At 59.0% G+C, this 19996-nt stretch overlaps 1 protein-coding gene across 2 annotated transcripts; it reads right to left on the reverse strand.

The window, feature by feature from the left end:
- Positions 1–5926: 5926 nt before the first annotated feature.
- Positions 5927–19876, reverse strand: DHX58 (DExH-box helicase 58). 2 transcript variants are annotated; one of them, XM_048830004.2, is made up of 13 exons: positions 17793–19876; positions 16669–16855; positions 15531–15732; positions 14604–14794; positions 13954–14070; positions 13514–13640; positions 12386–12577; positions 11582–11838; positions 10746–10895; positions 9963–10124; positions 9486–9676; positions 8857–8953; positions 5927–8130 (listed from the first exon to the last, which is right to left on the reverse strand). In XM_048830004.2, the coding sequence occupies exons 2-13, from the start codon at positions 16834–16836 to the stop codon at positions 7957–7959; spliced, it is 2028 nt and encodes a 675-aa protein (XP_048685961.2). In that variant the 5' UTR covers positions 16837–16855; positions 17793–19876; the 3' UTR covers positions 5927–7956. The 2 variants fall into 2 exon arrangements, with proteins under 2 accessions (XP_048685961.2, XP_048685960.2); XM_048830003.2 differs by lacking the exon at positions 17793–19876 and adding an exon at positions 17256–17746.
- Positions 19877–19996: the final 120 nt, after the last annotated feature.

Here is a 19996-nt window from a genome sequence, read left to right on the forward strand (position 1 = left end):
TGTACTCACCACTCAGCACCTGCCTGCTGCCGCAGGAGCCCCTCCCACCCCCCGTTCCCCAGCATCTGACGCGGGCTGCACATTACAAAAGCCAGGGAAGGGTGCTAAGGCATCAGATGAGTCGGACACAGGTGCCACGAGCCATGCTGGTCGCAGCAACGAGCAGATTTCACGCTCCGTAGCCAGTCGGAGGAAGGGCTGTACAGCCACAGATTGCAGTTTGGCATCCAACTCCCAACCAAGACCCTGTGCGTGGGCATCGTGAAATCCTTCCGCCCCACGTGGCCCGACTGCAAAGCTCTGCGCCGGGAGGGGCCTGTGCCATGGGAAGGTCCTTGGAAACTGACCTGATCCTGGCAAAAAGTCATCTCATGCTTTTGCACCCAAATACCAGCTTCTGAGAGATCACCAAAGCCAGCAGCTCGCATGGGCTGTTTGCTCTGCAGCACTAGGTCACCACTCAGGCACTGAAATCGCCACTGAGCGTCGGGGCTCTCTGCCGGGCCAGCCAACCAAGGCTGCATTCACTGGGTTCCCAGGCTCTTCCTTCACCCACGTCCTCCCACTGCTTTACCACCCGGTCACCAGCTGCGCCACTCAGCTTGGTGTGGGGGCCAAGAGCAATTCTCTGTCCACGTACCTGATCATATGTGCTCTGTAGAGAGGTTCTCACCTGCCCCTGCTGTCAGCTCTGCTCCCATAGGGTCTGTCCCATCCTCTTCCTGGGCCCCTGCTGAGCACCCAGGTGGCACGGACAGGACCTTCCATTACCCATATGCTGCAGGGAAACAAAGACAAGAGTATCAGCTGGGAGAGGGCCAGGGTGCTCTCACTCCATCTGCCAGGAGCTGCTGCCATAAGGAGGTTCTCCCTCCAGCTGGGGCGTAACTGGCTCGCTTGTCTACTCAGCCCCCGACCACACTGGCTATGGACCCTGCACTGCCAGCCAGGGCAGTGGCTTTAGTGACCATATTAACACTTAGCTCCTGCTTTAGCTTTCAGTCTCTGCAAGCATTACAGAGACATGGGCAGGGCTGGTCTGCCAATTTTACAGATGGGCAAGTTCCTTCCCAGGCCACATTGCCTAAGGTCACACAGGGAGTCAGCAGCAGAACCAGGACTGAACCCAGGAGTCCTGACTCCCTATTCACCAGGTCTCCCTGCAGCCTAGTTGTAAACCAGCAGCAAATAGAGCTTTGCCTCAGAGACCAGTGGGTTTTACAACAGGGCGTCCAAGCTATGCCCTGGCGTTGTGTGTTCCTGGCAAGCCGCTAGCGGCCACGAGCTCATGACACTGCTAGCCGAGAGGCCCCCCCACCCTTACCCCAGTATTTTGGGGTCCCGGGAGCCCGACAGGCTCTGCAAAGCTGTCACGGCACAAAGCAGGGGAGGAGCTGGGTCTGAGAGAGCGAGACCTGCAGGCACATGGAGCAGGATGGTAGCTGGGGAGGAGGAAGTACTCCTTCTCCTCACCCTCTGGGGTTGTGCTTTGAGCTGCCTAGAAAGCAACCAGTGTAAACGTCTGCTCCATGGTGCCAGGAACAAAGAGCTCTCAGCCCGCACTTCTCCACCACAGAACTCAAAGCGCTTTGAGGTCAGCAGCTTTATCCCTGTTTTACAGGAGGAAACTGAGGCACGGAGGGGGGAAGGGACTTGCCCAAGGTCACCTAGCAGGCCAGTGAGAGAGCCAGAAACTAGAACCCCAGGCTCCTGAGTGCTCGTCCAATGCTGTAGCCATTAGGCCATGCTGCCTCCGTCCAGTAATGGGCCTTGCTCTATACCAGTGCAAGGAGAACAGCCATGGAGGCCATGTTTCTGAGCTGCACGGGGGCCACGGCCAGAGAGCTCTAGACTCCGCCGGCAGGGCAGCCTGCTGGGTATGAAGGGCAGAAGCCCCTGAATGGGGAGACCCCAGGGGTGCAGAGGGCGAGGCGAGGGGGGAACCCACCCTGGAGCGCATGGGGTGGGAACTAGAGCGTAAATCACTCACCCGCGGGAACAGGCTCCGGCCGAGCGACCCCCTGCAGCCTCTGTCACTCCCCTAGCGCTCGGGGCTGGGCTCAGAGGGCCCCATGCTGCTCACCAGCCCTGGGAGCAAGGCAGAGGCTAGAAACGCCCCCCCTCAAACCAACCCACCGGGCGAGGCCAGGGCCCCTGGGGCTGTAACAAGGCTGGCGGGCAACAGAGAAAATCACAAGGGACCCTGGGAGCTGAGCCCCCCGCTCCCCACACGTCAGCGTTTGCAAGGGGCCCAGGAGCGCTTGCTCGGCCTGGGGGGAGCCGGAAGCCCGCCCCCCACGCAGCTCTCACGGCTGTCCCCCGGCAGGCGTCCCCGACTCCCCGATACGGGGCAGTCACAGCCCCAGAGGGCCATGGCGTTTACCTCAGCTGCTGGAGCTTATTCTTTTGGCCCTGGAGGTCCCCGCTGGCTCCCAGCACAGCGGCCAAGAGGGCCACTGCTTGGCCATCGGGATCCACGCACTGGGAGTCCACGGCGAACACCAAACCCGCCAGCCAGCCGGAGCTGGTTGCAGGCCCCAGGGCCCATCTGAGGGAGCCAGGGAGGGCAGCCGGGGCCGCCAGGGGCTGCGAGGAGGCTGGGCGGCGTGGCCCGGGGCTGAGGGATGCTGGGAGCGGCCCCAGGAGGATGTTTACACAGCAGACACTGGATTAAGTGGGGCCTCGTCTGCCCCACCGCTGGCCGAGTTGGGACCAGAGCCCCACACGGCCGCCTCTGTTCATTCACTTTGCTGCTTGCCTCTGAGAGCCGAGCTCAGGCTCGCAGCCGGCCTTAGGGCCCAGCAGTAACAGGCCCTTCCCTTCACAGCCCCCCCCAAGGGACAGAGCCCCCCTACTGCTGCACAGCGCCCCCACGGCCGCTCAGAGCCCTGAGAGAGGGGCTGAGCTCAGTCACCAGGCCTGGGCTCCCCTCTAGTGACGCTGTGAGGAAATGCAGGTCCAGGCTGCCAGGGCCTGGCTACCCAAGGGGTTTGTGCACCAGGCCAACCTCCTATATAGCTAGGCCAGACTGGGGCGATTTACTTGAGGGCTTGTCTACACATGAACCTTAATCCAGAATAAAGGAGGGTGTGGATGTAAAGCAGATTAACTCTTCCTGGTTAATGCCACATGTGGACACGTTTGTTCAGGAATAAGAGTGCCTTATTCCAAATTAACTTAATCCACTATAAATTTAAGACACTAATTCAGAACAAGGCACTGTTATTCCAGAATAAAAACATCCACATAGGGAGTCAATCGGGGTAATTAAGACACTTTACATTCACACCCTCCCTTATTCCACATTAACTTCCCTATGCAGACAAACAGTTATTTCAAATGAGCTTAATCCACGTCTGAAGTGGATTCATTTTTGGAATGACACGTTTATTGCAGCGTAAGAGCATTCACACAGGGAGTAATTTAGGAGCAGTTCATCTGGACTAACTCCCTTTGTAGCCAAGCCCTTAGTTTTCAGGCCAACATAAAGCCTGTTTTACTCCCCTTAGTGCACCCGCCACAGGGGACTGCAGTGCACCCATGCAAAGATCCCCCCTAGAGCCAGGCCTGACGCGCCAGCCCTCCAGAGATCACTGCATCGGGACAGCACCTTCCCTCGCACAGCGTGCTACCAGGAGCGGCTCTGGGTCCCCTTTGTTTTTTGCTTGCTTGGGCAGTTGCGCTCTCAGAACTTGGGGTGGCAAATTTTTTGCTTGGGGCCTGCCTCGCCCTGGAGACGTTATAAAGAACCAGCCAGCCACTGTGTCTTTGCTGTTGCGGCAGGCTGAGTGTGGGTCTGTCCCCCCCTAACCTGAGCCTGCAGGGGTTATAAAACAACCGTACTTTATACGGAGACGGTGCAACTGGCTGAGGGATGCTAACATAGAATCGTAGGACTGGAAGGGACCGCGGGAGGTCATCTAGCCCAGGCCCCTCTCGCTGAAACGCAAGTGGGAGAATGTACAAGCTGAGGGGTAGCATTAAGCTAGGCCTGGCACTCGGCTCAAGGCTGGGAGTTCAAAGTTTGCCAGCATCAGAGGCAGGAGGAGTAAGTGACCTGGGGTGATGAGGTGCAACGCGAAGAGCTGTGGCATAAACAAGTTACCACAAATCATGAAATCTGAATGGCATTTTTTGGGGGGTCGGGCGTTTAGTAATGCCCCTTGCTGTTAGTGCATTGAAAATGTTAATGAATGTCTTGACACAAATAGCTCTATCACTAATTAAAACATTAATTATGGTTACCTAGGAGGCCGCATATGGACAAGAGGTGGAGATTTAATTATCGATGGCCAGGGATGTTAATATGTAAACAAAGGGGTACAAAAACTGATGTAGGGATATTTACCAGTGGGGCATCAGAAGGACATAGGCAATTTATGGTGCCCTCTGCTGCCTGTCTCTTCTGTCTCTATTTTCATTGCTCCATGAAGTTGTAAGTACGTCAACTTTGTGGACAGCTTTATACTTTGTGCCCATTTATTGCCCAGTGTTTACCGTTTGCTTTGGCTTTTGATTAGAACTTTTGGGTGTCCGTGTGTCGCTAACCCATCTCAAACTCAGCCCGAATACATTTTTCTCAGGTCGCCATTTGAGTCCCGAACCTGTTGTCTGTGATCAGTTTGATTTTGCAAATTAAATCCATTCAGGGCTACACGGAGGGTGGGGCTGGCCCACATGGGAGAGGCTGATGCATTGTGGAGGAAACAGCTGGGCATGTGCCATGAGTTTGGTGGGGTCTCAGCTGAGTTCCCAGTGAAGAACAAACCAATCCCATTAACTAAGACAACTCTTCCCCGGTGCTGATGGCTGCTGCAGAGTCTCCACTGGCTGGCTGGGCCATGGAGCGGGGGCATGTGCCTTCCTCTATCCCTTAGCCCCTTGGTGTAGTTATGCTCCCAGCAGCGCAGGGATCAGCCGTTCCAGCCAGATCGGATTCACTGGCCACTTTGCTCAGGTGTTAAAAATGCAACATGGCAAATTAACTAAAAAGCAAAAAATTAGATGCAGAAAAGCCCTAGCAAGGCTGCCAGGGGCTGTCTTGATGTGCCAGGAGCAAGTCTCCCTTTGCCCTTGTGATGCCAAATAACCTTGCTGAATATTTACAGACTGCCACTTTGGCTGGTTCTCAGACCTGCCTGGCTGCAGCTCCCACTTTAATCCTTTAATCTCCTGCCAGAGGGGTCTGAACATCAGCTCTGAAATACCCGCCGGGACAGGTTCAGATCCCAACCAGGCTGCTTCCTCCCTGTCAGGTGGACAAAATGAGCTCGGGGGGGTTCTTCAGACCAGGTCTTAATCAGGCTGTTTGCTCTACTCAGTGGTTGTGGCAGAGACTCATGGGCTGTGGCTGCTCCGTGCCCATGGGGTCCTGGATGTGCCACTCACAAGGTCTGTAGATCAGCTGTTCTGAGGGGCTGTGAACGCTGGAGCCATGTTTCATGGGACATGAGCACATTGAGCGGGCTGGCGGGCATGATATGCGAGATGGCTCATGGACTCTGCCTTTCCTCGGGCCTCTAGCCTGCACTCTTCCATCTAAGAGAAACTCGGCAAATATAGACATGGTCTGAGACCACATGCCTCTGCCAAGCTGTCCTGCAGCAGCTCAAGAGCATGAGTGGCAGCCTGTTAGGAAGCAGGGCACGAACCCCAACCTGGCTGTGAGCGCCATGCTTAGATCTCACGGGCCCATTATTGCGTGTGAACTCCACAGGCACCATAACCACCTACGGAATCACAGACAGTCCCCTGGGATACTCTGATCTGTCTTGCCACCCAGGTGAGCCTGCCTCTGAGAGACATGGTCCCTTACACCAAGAATCACAGCAATATTCAGGTTACTCCCAGTCCCAAAGGGCCGTCACTTACCCCAGGTTAAGTGCACCTCAGATCGCACACCAAAGATGACACACGTAGCCAATCCTATACTAACCTATCTAAAGATTTATTCTATAGAAAAGGAAATCCGAGTTATTTATACAGTTAAAGTGGGTAAACAGATGCACACAAATGAGTTCCAATCTTCAGTTTGAAAAAGTCACAGACGCTTCTATGCTATGCAAGCTCTGTGTCTCCTGCAGGGCTAACCCGGGCTGAGCAGCTGGGGATCTTTTGCTTATGCCTAGCGAGTCTTGTCCTATGCAAAGAAGCATAAAGATCCAGTTCCTCCTTGTGAGGGGTTTTTATTCCCTTCTCCTCTTCTGCTCGGAGTTGAAACTCAGCTGATGGGACATGGGAGGAATTCACGGGCGAGACTCATCTTAATAGGGTTAGGGAGCGTAAACAACCAAGTCTTTTGTCCACATTAACGTTCCGCTCTAGTCCGTCTGGTGTGGCTGGGCCTTCCTTGTAGGCTGGCGGTAACGCCTGCTGTCGGGGGCCAGCATTTCACACTAATCGCTCTCGCTCCAGTCCGGGGCTTTACACAGTTACAGAGGCTGACAGCGCAAACGCTCAGCTATTACCTTACAGGGTGGGATACAGAGTTTGACTGAGATTAACGCACGTAGCAACTCACAGCAATTCGCTGAAGTCTAAACACTAAGCACATGCTGATAATTCTACTACCTGGTTTATCACTACGAACCCCCGGGGAGCCAGACTGGTGCCCGCTGTGTATTTGTCAGCGGTCAGCTGAGGCCTGGGGACGGCGGCATGAGCTGCCACCTGGCCTGCCAGCGTCACAGCCTCAAACCCCCCAAGTGGCAGCAGGCTGCTTGGAGATCAGCGCGCAAAGCAACTCGCCGGCCGCTCCCGACCGCATTGTGTGGTGTCTAGTGACTCCGTGGGGCTTGTCCCTCCTACCCACCCAGAGCTGGCACTAGGCATACGCAGGCTAAGCAATTGTGTGGGGGCCCCGAGAGGCTCAAGGAGGCCCCCTATTGGCTTTATTCTTCCAATTTTCATAAGAACTTGCCTGTTTTCGTACTGGCTTCTCCCCTCCGGCTAAGCACGAGCCGCTGCAAGGGTGAGTGGTTCGGACAGCAGAGGGGCTGGTGGCAGTCCTGCAAACCGATCACTCGCTGCTGCAATTGACACGTACTCGGGTTCGTGCAGCCGAGCAGGAAAAAATATGGCCTGTGTGCATTGCGCAGAATCACTGCAAACTGTGACCGAGATGCGGGGAGGGCTCCCGGACAAGGGCCGGGGGAGAGATGCGTACCATCCTTCACAGAACCACAAAGACATTTACCCTCAGATGCCCCTTAGAAGGGGTGCGGCATTATCCATTGGCTGCCAGGTAGGGAAACTGAGGCACAGAGGAGGGACGAGACGTGTGTGAGATCAGCCAGTGAGTCAACGGCAGAGCTGGGAACAGGACCCAGGAGTCTTGCATCCCAGGGCTGTGCTTTGGTCACACCACTCTGCCCCTTAGCAGTGAGTGTTGAGGGGGAGGGCAGGGCAGGGTGGAGAGGAGGGTGGATGGGGGAGTGCATTAGATGCCTGGGGAGGGCAGGAGGGATTTTTTTGGCCAATCCTGGGCTGAACAGTACAGATCTTGGCAGGGGGTCAGACTGCATGACCCCTATGGTTCTATGATCCCTTGCCTTGTTTGGCCGGGACACTTCAGTCCCATCCCTAGACCACCTCTCAGCCCAGAGTCTGGTCTCTGGGGGAGGCAGCCCCCCTAGGTCCCAATCCTGCACCTGATTCTGCGCAGGCCCAGAGGGGCCCAGCAGAGCAGAGGGGGCAGGAGCGCAGGGGGGCCCCCCATCTCCAGAGGGTTCTTACTCCTCCATTGGTCTGCTCCTGCCTAGTGCCCGGGTACTGCAGAGCTTATGGAGGAAAGACAGAGCCACACCCGGACAAAGCAGGGTTAAAATGCTTCCACTGTGCCCAGTGCTGATCTCCAGGAGGGGCGCTCCTGCCTACCATGCCAAGGGCTGGGCTGAGGCTCCCTATCACCATGGGAGGGTGCCTGGGGCTCGGACAGTCTCCTGAGCGCGCCGGGTGCTACATGCCCAGCTTGCTGCTGCAGTACTCCACATAGTCAAACTCCTCGATGGCGAAAGTCACCCGGCTCCACTGCTTGGTCTGTTTGTTCCCGTCCGGTGTCGCCACCACGAAGTTTTTGATGGAGAGGACGGGCAGCGTCACGCTGCGGTAGATCATCTCCATGCCCCAGGCCTGCATGGACAGACGAGGGACACATCACCTGGATGGACAGTCAGGACCCACCGCAAATCGCCGGGACCAAAACGGTCACACATCTGGGCGACAGAGCTTCCAATCTGATCCCCAAGCTGAATTGTACAAATGGCTCCAAGTCATAGACGGGTGAGTGTATATACCTGAACCACACACACCCAGTCACACACAAACCGACACACACATACAGACACATGCTCACACTCACTCCCACATACACCCAAGATCCAATGGCTGGAAGTTTAATGCAGAAAAACTCACATTGGAAATTCTGAAATGTGAATAATTAGCCATCAGCGCAGACCCCACTATTCCCAATTGCCAGGATTTAATATTTGATGCTTTCCTTAAAGCCCCAGCTCCTGGAGTCATGTGATGGGGGGGGAAATCTCAGCTTTCCCTTAAAAGAAAAAGGAAGTTTCTTGCCCTCATGGCTCCGCAGAAAAGCTGGGAGGAGGGGAGCTGTGACTCCTAAAGGCTCAGAAACCACCTTTTTAGAAACCTCATGATTTTTGAATGTTTGGGGCTGGCAGCCTGGGATCCCCAAGGGATGTGTGGGTTCTCCGTCACTTGGACTCTGTCCATGCAAACTGGGAGTATTTCCAATTTGACCCCAGGGCCAGCTTACCCAGTAAGGGAGAGTCACCTATGAAAGCAGCTAACAGCGTTGCCCGGCCCCAGCGGGTTCCCCAGCCGCGGACTCACCTGGCCGCAGCTGGCACAGCTGATGCTGCCCCCTGGCTTCCAGTCCTTGAAGTTCCGGGGAATCTCCACTTTGGCGGACGTGGCGTTGTAGTAAATCCTGCAGGAAATGCACCAAGAGCCGTTGCCATAAGAAGCTAAGAAGAGGGTGCTTGTGAGCCAAGAGTGCAGAGCTCTCAATTGGAGCCAGCACGCAGCCACCTGGGGAGGGGAGCTGCCCTCCCACCGCCCAGGAAGAGGGACAATCCCAGCCCCAAGTACGGCCAAGCTGTTCCCTGGAGCAGACGGGAATGATCCAGGCCTGATGGGGCCGAAAGACGTGTCTCTCCAGGATCTTGCTAGGGAGCCCTAGCCCCGCAGGGAGTCCCAGCGCTGAGTGAGGGGCCAGCAGGGCTGCCAGGCAGGGGGCCTCAGCGCAGAATGAGAGAGGTCTGAGGGCAGGGGGTCGGGGAACATCTAGCGACTGTCCCCAGATTCCCTTGGCCCAGTGGGTGCTGGCAGGCGTCTGCCCACCTCCCCTCCCAGCTCTGGCAGCCCACACAGAGCAAATGGCCGGGTGCCCCTGGGGGATATGGGGGCCGTTGCTCACGCGGGTCCCCTCCCCGGTCCCCATCCCCCCAGTCCGCCCTCACTTGAAGTCCGGGTTGACGTTGACGTGGTGCATCTTCTCCACGGTGCGCAGGTCGCTGCCGTGGCACACGGCCACGTTGCAGTTTATACAGTGGAGGCGGACGGCGTCCGGCTCGTGCAGCTGCCGCTTCTGGTTGCCTTCAGCCCTCTTCACCTTCCGGCTAACGATGGCGCTTCGCTGCAGGGCTGCGATCTGTGGGAGGGGAGGGCAGCTCAACGGCGGTGTGGCGGGAACACCACGGCAGGCGAGACACCCACAGACACGCGGCAAGAGGCACCACCAGCCCCCTCAGCTCCGCTCTGTCCCCACCGCCGGCCTGGGGCGGGCACATGGGGGCCTTAGCACCGACCAGGCTGTCTGAGCAGCGTGGCTGGGGTGGAGAACGGGGCCTGAGGTGCCAGTGGGCCCAATGCACCGGGAACCCCCCTCTGCACCATGGCGCGTGGACACGGGCCATGCCGAGTGCCGGCCCCCTCACCGTGTCCCGGTACTCCTTCTCCGGCATGGCCTGCACCTCTTCGATGACTCTTTGCGTGAGCTCCTCCAGGGTCTCGTTCAGCCGCTCCCGCGACACCTCCTTGCTGTTGGCCTTGGCGAGGACGGAGTACAGACTGTTCTTGGCGCGGGCGCGGCCCCTGGCCTGTGCAAACGGGGACGCGCAGTCGGGTCACGCCTGAGGTCAGCTCAGGAAGGAGCCCAGGGAAAGCGCCGGCAGCGCCCCTCCCCACACCCTACCCAGGAGTAGGGGGATGGGAGGTCTGCAACGCCCCCTAGCGAGGGGGTTGGGGGAACGCTGAGCCCACTGGGTGTGGGCGGCTTCGCCATCCTCTGGTGCTGGCAGATGGCACTGGGGATGCAAGACCTCGTGGGCGCAGCCCCCCCACCAGCATGCCTAGACCCTGGCCTGCAGGGAGCCCCCCAGAGAGCAGTGGGGAGTCTGGTCTCTGTGCCCCATGTGGCCCTGGCCTCGCTGCACAGCTCCTGCTCCCGAGCTCTGCACCTGCTGCATCGAGAGGGACCCGGCTGTGAGCGGCGCCCAGCAGGACTCCGGGGAGCCGGGGGCCAGGTGTGTGTCAGACAGACCCAGCCAGGTGGGCCTGGGACAGGCGGCTTCCCCCTGCACCGAGGAAGGCAGCAGCTTGCCCCACCCCATGGAGCCGAGACGCACAGCCCAGCCTAGTGCTCGGTCTCTCAGAGCCAGGAGGGAGGGATCCGGGGAACAAGGGAAGAGCCTGGCCAGGACCCGGGAGCGGCCGGCTACCTGCACCATGGCAATCTCGTTGGTCATCAGCCCGTAGCGAACCACAATGTTGCATTCTGGGATGTCCAGGCCCTCCTCGGCCACACTGGTGGAGAAGAGCAGGTTGAAGTCTCCCTTGCGGAACAATTTGATCACGTCTTGCTGCTCGTTCTGGGAAGAGAGAAGGGACGGAGCTGTCGTTCCCGCCCACGGCTGCAGGGGCAGTTCCAGGGTCCCAGGCAGGCCTGTCTGCAATCGCCCAGCCGCCGGGCTAAAGGACAACAGGGAACCTTGGAAAGATGGGACCTGGGACACAGAGTCTGAAGCTGCAGCTCTGCATGGGGACTCCCCAGTACACGGCCCCAGGGCCCCCCGGGCCACGACAGGGTGAGAATCACACGGATTAAAAACTACTAACTCATTCCTTCCCTCCCAAGTGCGAGGGGACAGGTCCCTCACGCTTCTTTCAGCTCACCCAGTGGGGTGGGGTGGGGCAGGAGAGGCTCCACGGGGAGGCCCTTGTGGTTAGAACAGAGGAGGGGGTGGGAGTCAGGATTCCTGGGTTCTTTTCCCAGCTCTTGGAGGGGCTGGGACTCCAGGGTTGTCTTCTCCCAGCTGCGAGAGGAGACTGGGTCCTAGTGGGGTACAGCTTGGGGGTCAGGACATCTGGGTTCTCTTCCCAGCTCTGTCACCAGCCTGGGGAGCACGGCACTTGCTTCTTTGTGCCTCAGTTTCTCGCTACTCTCTCAAGAGGGTGTGTGCGTGCAAAGCTCCTGGAGCTCCTGGGCTGAGGAGAGCCATGCTGGGCACTGCTGCCTTCACCCCATCTGCCTCCTCCCTCGCACACACCCACCCACCTGGGTCATGTGCTTGGTCTGGTTGCTATAGCCGGCTCCAGTTAGGACAGCTGCCTTAATGCCCAGCCTTGCCAGCTTTGCGTTCTCCTGGATCCACTTGTGCAGGGCGTGGGCGCTCTGGCGCGTCTTGGTGAAGATGATGCCGCGGGAGCTGTCTGGGGTCTTGAACTGCTCCTGGAGGATCTCCTCCAGCTTGCTCAGCTTGGGGTTCTCGTAGCGCGGGTCGCTGGCCAGAGCCAGCAGGGCTGTCCTGTTCTCTGCAACGGGACGCACAGACGGATGAGCACTGCAGCTCTGAGCCAGCGAGCCCCCGGGCTCATTTACAGCACACGCACCCTGGCCCAGGATTCAGCCCCAGGGCCTGCAGCGCTAAGAGCACAGACTTCTACCGCTGAGGTGAAAGGAGCGACTCTGGTAGCTGGCAGCTGCAGTAGGCTCTTATCTGCTCCTGGGGACCGGCCCCCCTCCCCACCATGGGTTACATTAATCCTAACGCTCTTCACACGTAATGGACATCTGGCAGCGAGTCCTCCCAGAGAGAGGTCCCATGCCCCTAGCACTGTGAGGGGCAGCGTGGCCTAGTAGTTAGGACACTGGACTGGGAGTCAGGACACATGGGTTCTAGTCCCAGTTCTGCCACTTGCCTGTCTGGGCAGGTACCTGCCCCCACTTCCTGGGGAGGGTTCTCTGGCCTGCCCTATGCAGGAGGCCTGCCTAGATGAGCACACTGGTCCTAGCTGACCCCTCCCCTTGCTTTGTTATGGGCTCTCCAGGTCCCCCCCGTATCCCGCTTCCAGCCCTCACCCTCAAAGGTGCTGACGAGGAAGCGCTCCGTGGGGTCCTGCAGAACCTTGGTGGCCTTTTCCAGCTGGTAGAAGTCGTCCAGGGTGCTGAAGGCATCGATGGCACGCACCGTGTCATTGATCAGCAGCGCGTCGTTGTACTTCCGCAGGTGGATGGCGCACGTACGCTTCTTACGGCAGAACGACTCGGCTCCTGGGGACGTAGGAACAAAACCACTGTAGCGGCTGCTGAGGGCCAAGCCCCCGGCACGGTGCCTTGGACAGTCACTGACAGCGGGGCCAGTGCGGGGACCGGGCTCCGGACTCCTGGGTTCTATTCCTGGCTCCGGGAGGGGAGTGTATCTAGTGTTAGAGCAGGGGAAGCTGGGAGCCAGGACTCCTGGGTTCTATTCCCAGCTCCAGGAAGAAAGCATGTTGCAAAGGCCCATTACACAGTGAGGAGGAAAAGGCAGTAACAGAAAATACCACGCTGGTGACTGTGGTTACTGAGCAGTATAACCTGGCTCAGTCCCCCACAGCAGCCGGGGGGCGGGATCAGAGGCCCAGGCTATCCCACAGGAGGGGCGGGGTAATTCCTTCCCCGGATCACTTTGCGCCTTGGTGCATGAGGCTGCACAATCCTTGGGATTGGATTCATGGTTCGGGTCACTGCAGGCACTGTTCCGTGCAAAAACCCTGCAGGACTATTAGCTTCCTTCCCACCCTGCAGCAGGGAGTTCCACAGCTAAGGGACATGCTGAGGATTCTGCCCTCTCGCAAGCACTGCCATTGGGATCCGCGTGGGTGCCCGTTCTGGAGCCCAGGTGGTTTATCTAAGCCATTTGTGTGTAGACACAGTAACGCCTGGAGGGATCCCATTGTGCTAGGCACCACATGGGCACATGATAAGAGACTAGCCCTGCCCCTTCAGTTGAAAGAGAGGATCGTTATCGCCATTTTACAGGTGGGGAAACTGAGGCACAGAGCAGTGAACTGACTTGCCCAAGGCCAGGCGGAGCTGGGAATTGAATCCAGAGCTCCCGAGTCCCAATCCAATGCCTGAGCCACAAGTCCAACCTTCCTCCCCCTGATTAGCTCTAGATTTCTACGGATCCTCCCAACCCCCATGCACTGGGGCACAGCCCCTCACCTTCCGTCCCCAGCTCGACAACGCGCTGCTCGTAGATCTGTGTGCCGAAGTCCTGCGGCACGCCGCAAACGTCCAGGTACTGGTGGATGTGGGCCATGGTCTCCTTCAGCTTCCTGCCCAAGGGATCCTGGAGAGCAGAGTGTGGCGGGGGAGCTCAGAGGGGCTCAATGTCTCTAGGGGAAGGCTGCTGCCCGCGGCGTGCCCTGAGGGCACGGTGCAAGCCGGGTCGCAGGCTGGGACCACAGGGGACCCAGCTGATTATGGGATGGGCTGTGAAGGGCCCTGGCTCGGCCACCCCTGCCCACCTCCCAGGCTCTGACCTAAGCTGAGCTGACTGAGGGGTTTAAACCCCGAAGGGCTGTCACTGGCCTCCCCTGCAGTGGGGTCTCTCTCTTCCCCCCTGGGGTCCGCGCCCATGTGCAGCTCCGAGAGTCCTATACCTGCAGCCTCTCGTGGGACACATCGTACTGCTTCCTGGGCTGCGGGACCTGAGCCTCCAGGTGGACACGGTGCTTCTGGGACGACATGATTTTGGCGGTGTCCAGGTTGGCGCAGATCTAAAAGAGTTAAACACCCTCCCCCCCCCGAGAGCCGTATGAGCCACATGCCAGCCCCTCCGGCATCCTGCTCTGAGCCACAGGCACTAGTCTGGGGCCAAAGGGCACATGCCTGGACGCACTGAGCTGGGAAGGTCCCAGTGCAAAGAAGGAGGTGGGGGGGGATATCCCAGATGTACCCAGGCAGGGATACCATCAGCATCCTAGCGTGGCACCAGCAGCCACTCACACCCCCACACCCTGAAGACATCCCCTGACAGACGCCAGAGGGAACAACACTGCAGCTCCGTGATCCATGTGGCTGCTGTGGCTAGAATCTCAGGTGTGTCAGGTGACCAGATGCTGAGGAGATGGGCTCCCTTGGTGGACAGCTTGCACGGCCCCAATTTCGTCTCCAAGGGCCTTTTCCAGCAGCCAAAAGACAAGCCTGGTGCAATCTCAGGGAGGTGCCGCAGTTCCTGGGCCACTGGGGTGGCAGCCAGCCACGTCCCCCTCTTAGCTGGGATGCGGGGCACGAGGAATGCTCCACTCACCTGCAGGATGTGCTGCCTGGCCCCCTGGAAGTTGGTGGCCCCCCCGGTGCCGGGAGAGGCGGTGAGGCCCAGGATCTGCGGCAGCTTCCGCTCGCCTCTTATCTTGCGCTCCAGGTAATCCTCCATGATCTGGTTGTAGACGCCGTCCTTGTGGGTGTGGTGGCATTCGTCAATCACCAGCAGGGAGAAATCTGCCCAGGGAGATGAGGCTGAGCCAAGCTGAGGAGCCTGGAGAGAGGCTGATGGGGATGGGGCGTGGGAAGAGGCTCCGGAAGGAGCGGGAGTGACTAGGGTGCTAGCTGAGGACCCGGGGTCAGTTCCCAGCTCTGCCACAGACTCCCTGGGGCGCCTTGGGCACATCACTTAGCCTCTCTGGGTTGCAGTCCCCAGCTGCCAAATGGAGACATCAAGTCTGGGAGGATTTCAAGGCACAGATGCTTCAGCAAGGGGACCGTGTGGGCAGAGCTAGGGTCTGCTCTGTGAGGTGACCAGCAACTGCCGAGGGCAGGGGAATGACACTGTCTTGTCTGCCTCCCACGGACTCCAGATCAAATGTGGGCAGTTTACAAAACATCGGCACTGGCCCTTCTCCCGCCCTTTGATCTCCAAGGCAGGGCAGGCTCACTGTCCCCACTGTATCGACAGGGAATGAATCGGCCATCGTCACGTTGTGGCCTGGCTCCCAGCCCAGGGCTCTGCCCAGGGACCAGCCCTTTTCTCTTGCTCCCACCATCTCCATCCCCCAGGATCTGAGAGTCAAGCTGGGTTTTCTCGCTGGCTTGTGCACAGTCAGCAGCAACCAAAGGCCAGATCCTCAGCCGGTGTCAATCAGCACTGACATCAGCACACCCAACTGACCTGAGCTGGGGATCCGGTCCTGAGATCCCAGCCCCACGTGGGACGGCTCCCATCCCGCCGGGCTCCTACCTGTCAGCTCCACGTGCATGTCCTGGTCCTGGCTGGTCAGGGCGTTCTGCAGGATCTTCGCTGTGCAGATCACCAGGTCGCTCAGCTTCACCTCCTGGGAGAAGAAGAATTTCCGGTCGCTGTCGCTGCTGATGGGCGTGACCTGGAAGCGATCCCGCAGCGCGTGGAATTCCTGCATGTAGTGCTGATCCACCAGGTGCACCTAGCGACCCAGCACACAAGAGACGCCCGGTGAGGCTTGTGTGCTGAAGAGCATCAGCCCAGAACCTTCCCTGAGCTCAGGGTGGGGTGGAGAGCAGGGTCTGGGGAGAGCCCTGGCTGCTGAGCTGAGCGACCTCCCATGGACAACAGAGGCCAAGCAGAGCAGCCCCTGCCCACCCCGAGCCAGCCACGCCCGGCCGGTCTAGGGGGCTCCAGCGTAGGAGCAGGTGTTTGGGGACCCTCCCTCCTTAGCATGGGTCCTCGGCAGGTTTTGAACCCAGGACCTTCAGCACAGCCCTCTCCATCACTGGAGCTAACAGGATAATGCCATTAGCTAGCAGCAGTAGTAGGCTGTTATCCTCTCACATGGACCAGCTATGCAGAGAACACAGCACACAGTGCTGGGGTGCCATGCTCGGCCGTGGGGGAGGATGGGCGGCCACAAGACCTGGCCGCTGTGCAAGCTGAAAGGCTGCAGCCTCCAGAGATGTCTGGCCAAAGGGACTGAGCCAGCTCTCGGCTACCTGGGCAGAGGGGGAAGCGGGTGTGTTTTGCCTGCTTGCTTTCCCACCCGCTGCATGAACACAGCTCCCCCCCAGCGTAAAATCCACCCCCTTGAGACCGTGAGGCCAGCCTGATGTGGGTAATTAGCCCAAAGGCCCTCTGCCCCCACAGCCCCGCCTGGCACATGGCGACCATCCAGCGAACGTGGGGACTCAGCCCACACGGCTCCTCCGTAACATGGAGCATGTTTGTTGTGCAAAGAGCTGAAGGCCTGCGGCAGGGGCGGCTCCTCACTCTGGCTGGTCCCCTCTCCGGCTGCAGCCCCAACATGTCCTGCCTCCCCGTCATGTCTGGCCGGGGCAGGCTAGGCTGGGAGAATCAGCCCCACCCCAGCATGAGCCATGCCCCCCGACCAGTGCAAAGCCAATCTCACCCTGTTCACCAGCACGGCCACCTTGGCCCGCTCCCGAGTCTCCAGGTGCCTCTTGCACACATAGGCGGCTGCCCGGGTCTTCCCTGAACCAGTGGGCAGCCAGATGATGATGTTCTTGCCCTCCAAGGCGGGCAGGATCACTTCCCACTGATAGTCACGCAGCTCCATGTGGGTGGGCACTGGGCACCTGCAGGAAGCGCAGGGCCAGTGTGAAGGGGGCAAAGCTGGTATTAGCATGGACAAAGCAAAGCTAGCCCCCTGCCCTGCCTTCCAACCCCTCCCTCTCTCCACCCCCTGATCAGCCCCCATCCCCCATTTCTCAACTCCTTACTGGGCTTCCAGCCTACGCCTCTCTCCACCCCCTGCCCAGCCCCCAATCCATCATCCCCCCGACACCTTCCATCCCCTCTCCTGGCCTCCTCCAATCTACCCCCTCCACTCCGCCTGGCCGCCCAAGCTCCCTGCAGGCAGAGAACGGTCCGGTCAGACAGGAGCGTGGGCCACTGAGCCACCCACCGCTGCCCCAGCCCCGCACCTTAGAACCGTGGACCCATGGGCTTAGAAGGTACCAGGGCAGCTCGTCTTACCCCCCAGCGTCCGTGAGCCTGGGCAGGATGCCTGTGCCAGCCAGCAGCCCCTGGCCCCAGGGGGTACCCCCAGCCGGAGGGCGAGGGCAGGGGCGGGCGGCAGGAGCAGACGGGCACCTCTCGCCCAGCAGCGCCCCTCTCCGCCCAGAATCACCCCGCTGGCAAATGGACCCGGGTGAGTCGCCTGCTCCCCACTGGCCCGGCAGCTGCCCCAGCCAAGGCCCGAGACCTTGGGCTTTTAAACTCTCGCTTCAGAGCCTGAAAGCAAAACACTTCCGGGAGCCCCAGCCAGGGGGGTCTCACAGCAGCTCCGCTCCCCCCCGAGCCTGGCTGCCCACCTCCTGCCAGCTGCAGCTCCCGCCCAGGGCTGCTGGAACTAGGGGTGCTGGGAGGGGCTGCAGCACCCCCCTGGCTTGAAAGGGTTTCCATTATACCCAGGATTTACAGTTTGGTTCAATGGCTCTCAGCACCCCGCCTCCCCATACCCATTATTCCAGCCCCCCTGCGCCGGGCATGCTTAACCCAGGTTACACTGACCTGGATCCGGGAGCCGAAGTCACAAGCCCAGCGCAGGGCTCGGCTACACCACAGTGAATCCGCAGGTCGCTGCATCAGCTGCTTGCACTGCCCTGGAGTCCCCCTCAGGGATCCCCCAGCCAAGCCGTCACAGACAGAAATCAAAACCAAATCCAGTGCCAGACACAGAAACCGGGCTCCTGGGGAGGGCAGCCCCACCCTGAGCTCAGCCCCCAGGCAGGGCCTGACCCGGTTATTCCCAGTAGCAGAAGTTCCAGCAATTTCTTGGGGGCCCAACAGTCAAAAAGCAAATTGAAAGTTGGGCCTCATTAGGAAAGGGATCGATAATAAGACAGAAAACATCATATGCCTCTATATAAAGCCAGAGTACGCCCACACCTTGGACACTCTGAGCAGCTCTGGTCGCCCCCTCTCGAAAAAGATCTATTGGACTTGGAAACGGTTCAGAAAAGGGCAACAAAAATGATTAGGGGAATGGAATGACTTCCCTATGAGGAGAGATGAATAAGACTGGGACTTTTCAGCTTGGAAAAGAGACGGCTAAGGGGAGATATGATCGAGGCCTATAAAATCATGACTGGGGTGGAGAAAGTGAATCAGGAAGTGTTATTTACTCCTCATAACACAAGAACTAGGGGTCACCCAATGAAATTAACAGGCAGCAGGTTTAAAACACATAAAAGGAAGTATTTCTTCACACAACGCACAGTCAACCCGTGGAACTCCTTGCCAGAGGATGTTGTGAAGGCCAAGACCATAACAGGGTTCAAAAAAGAACTAGACAAATTCATGGAGAATAGGTCCATCAATGGCGATTAGCCAGGCTGGGCAGGGATGGTGTCCCTAGCCTCCGTTTGCCAGGAGCTGGGAATGGGAGACGGGATGGATCACTTGATGATTCCCTGTTCTGTCCATTCCCTCTAGGGCCCCTGGCACTGGCCACAGTCGGAAGACAGGACACGGCTAGATGGACTTTTGGTCTGACCCACAATGCCCCTGAATCGCAAGGAAACAAATAGGGGCAGTTTGGCTCCATTTCCCAGCCAGCCCTCGAGCCAGTCTTGTACGCTAAGCAGCTGTCTTGGCTCCCACTCAGGGCCATGCTCTCCACTGCTTCTCCCCCCGTTCTCTTGGTATTCTGCTTTCTCTCGCACACAGCTGCAACCAACCAGCCCTAACACCTGCATCTGCAATCAAGCCTGGGGAAACCTCTCAGATCCCACTGCTTCACTCCAGCCTGTGGCCCAGTGACATGGGTGGTGGTCTCCTATTGTTTCCAGCTATTGCTAGATGTTGGGATATTTAATTGCTTGTCCCATTGAGCCTGAATGAAGGATGCCTCAGCCTAGCCATATTGACCGGCTGCTGTTTAGCAGCAGCCGTCAGCACAGAGATCTCTGGGCAGTTACCGGATGTCGCCCTCGTCCTTACACTGCTGCACTTACACCCACAACACACAGGGGCCAGTGGGCAGAGCCCTGGACAGTGTTCACTTCCTAACTCTGCTTTGGCCCTCACGTGTGACCTTGGGCAAGTCCCATCCCCCTGGCTCTGCTTGAGACTGGGCGCTCTGGGGCAGAGACTCTTGCTGGTTCATGGCCCCTGGCACAAGAGGGGCCTGAGCTCAGCTGGGGCTGGCCTCATGGTACAATTACTAGAGGGGCCCAAGTCTCTAGCTCCAGCTGGCAGGTGACACCACTTAGCAGGGAGGTGTGCCAGGGAGAGCATGGCAGGGCTCTGGCGTACCTTCACCCCGCTGGCTTCCACACAGCAGGGGCTGAGCGCAGCCCAGGCTGGCTGCAGCCGGTGCTACCGTTACACACGCTCCCAGGCCCGTGTCCCAGCCCACCTGCACCGACTGGGGCCCCACTGTGCACGATTAACTCTGAGGGACACAGGGCTCAGCCTAGGGGCAGTGGGCACCGCAGAGCACGTGGTGGGAGCTGTCTACCCTGGGCTCCCAGCTGAGTCAGGGCCGAGGGGGGGGGGGTGGGCCCTGGCGGGGGTTGCGAGAAGGGATTGCTTTGCAGGCTGTTTGACCATCTCATTCCCAGGCTGGTGCTCGCGGCTTCCTGCTGCAGCTGGACAGAGGTGGTGGCAACTGGCGTCAGCCAACAGTCTGGGGCAGAGCAGCACCATGGGCATCTCAGGAGGGGACCGGGGGAGGCTGCCCACCCCCAGTGCCTCGCTGCTGGGGGCCCCGG

The sequence above is a fragment of the Caretta caretta genome, chromosome 27 (genome assembly GCF_965140235.1).
Source record: "Caretta caretta isolate rCarCar2 chromosome 27, rCarCar1.hap1, whole genome shotgun sequence".
Taxonomy (NCBI): Eukaryota; Metazoa; Chordata; order Testudines; family Cheloniidae; genus Caretta; species Caretta caretta.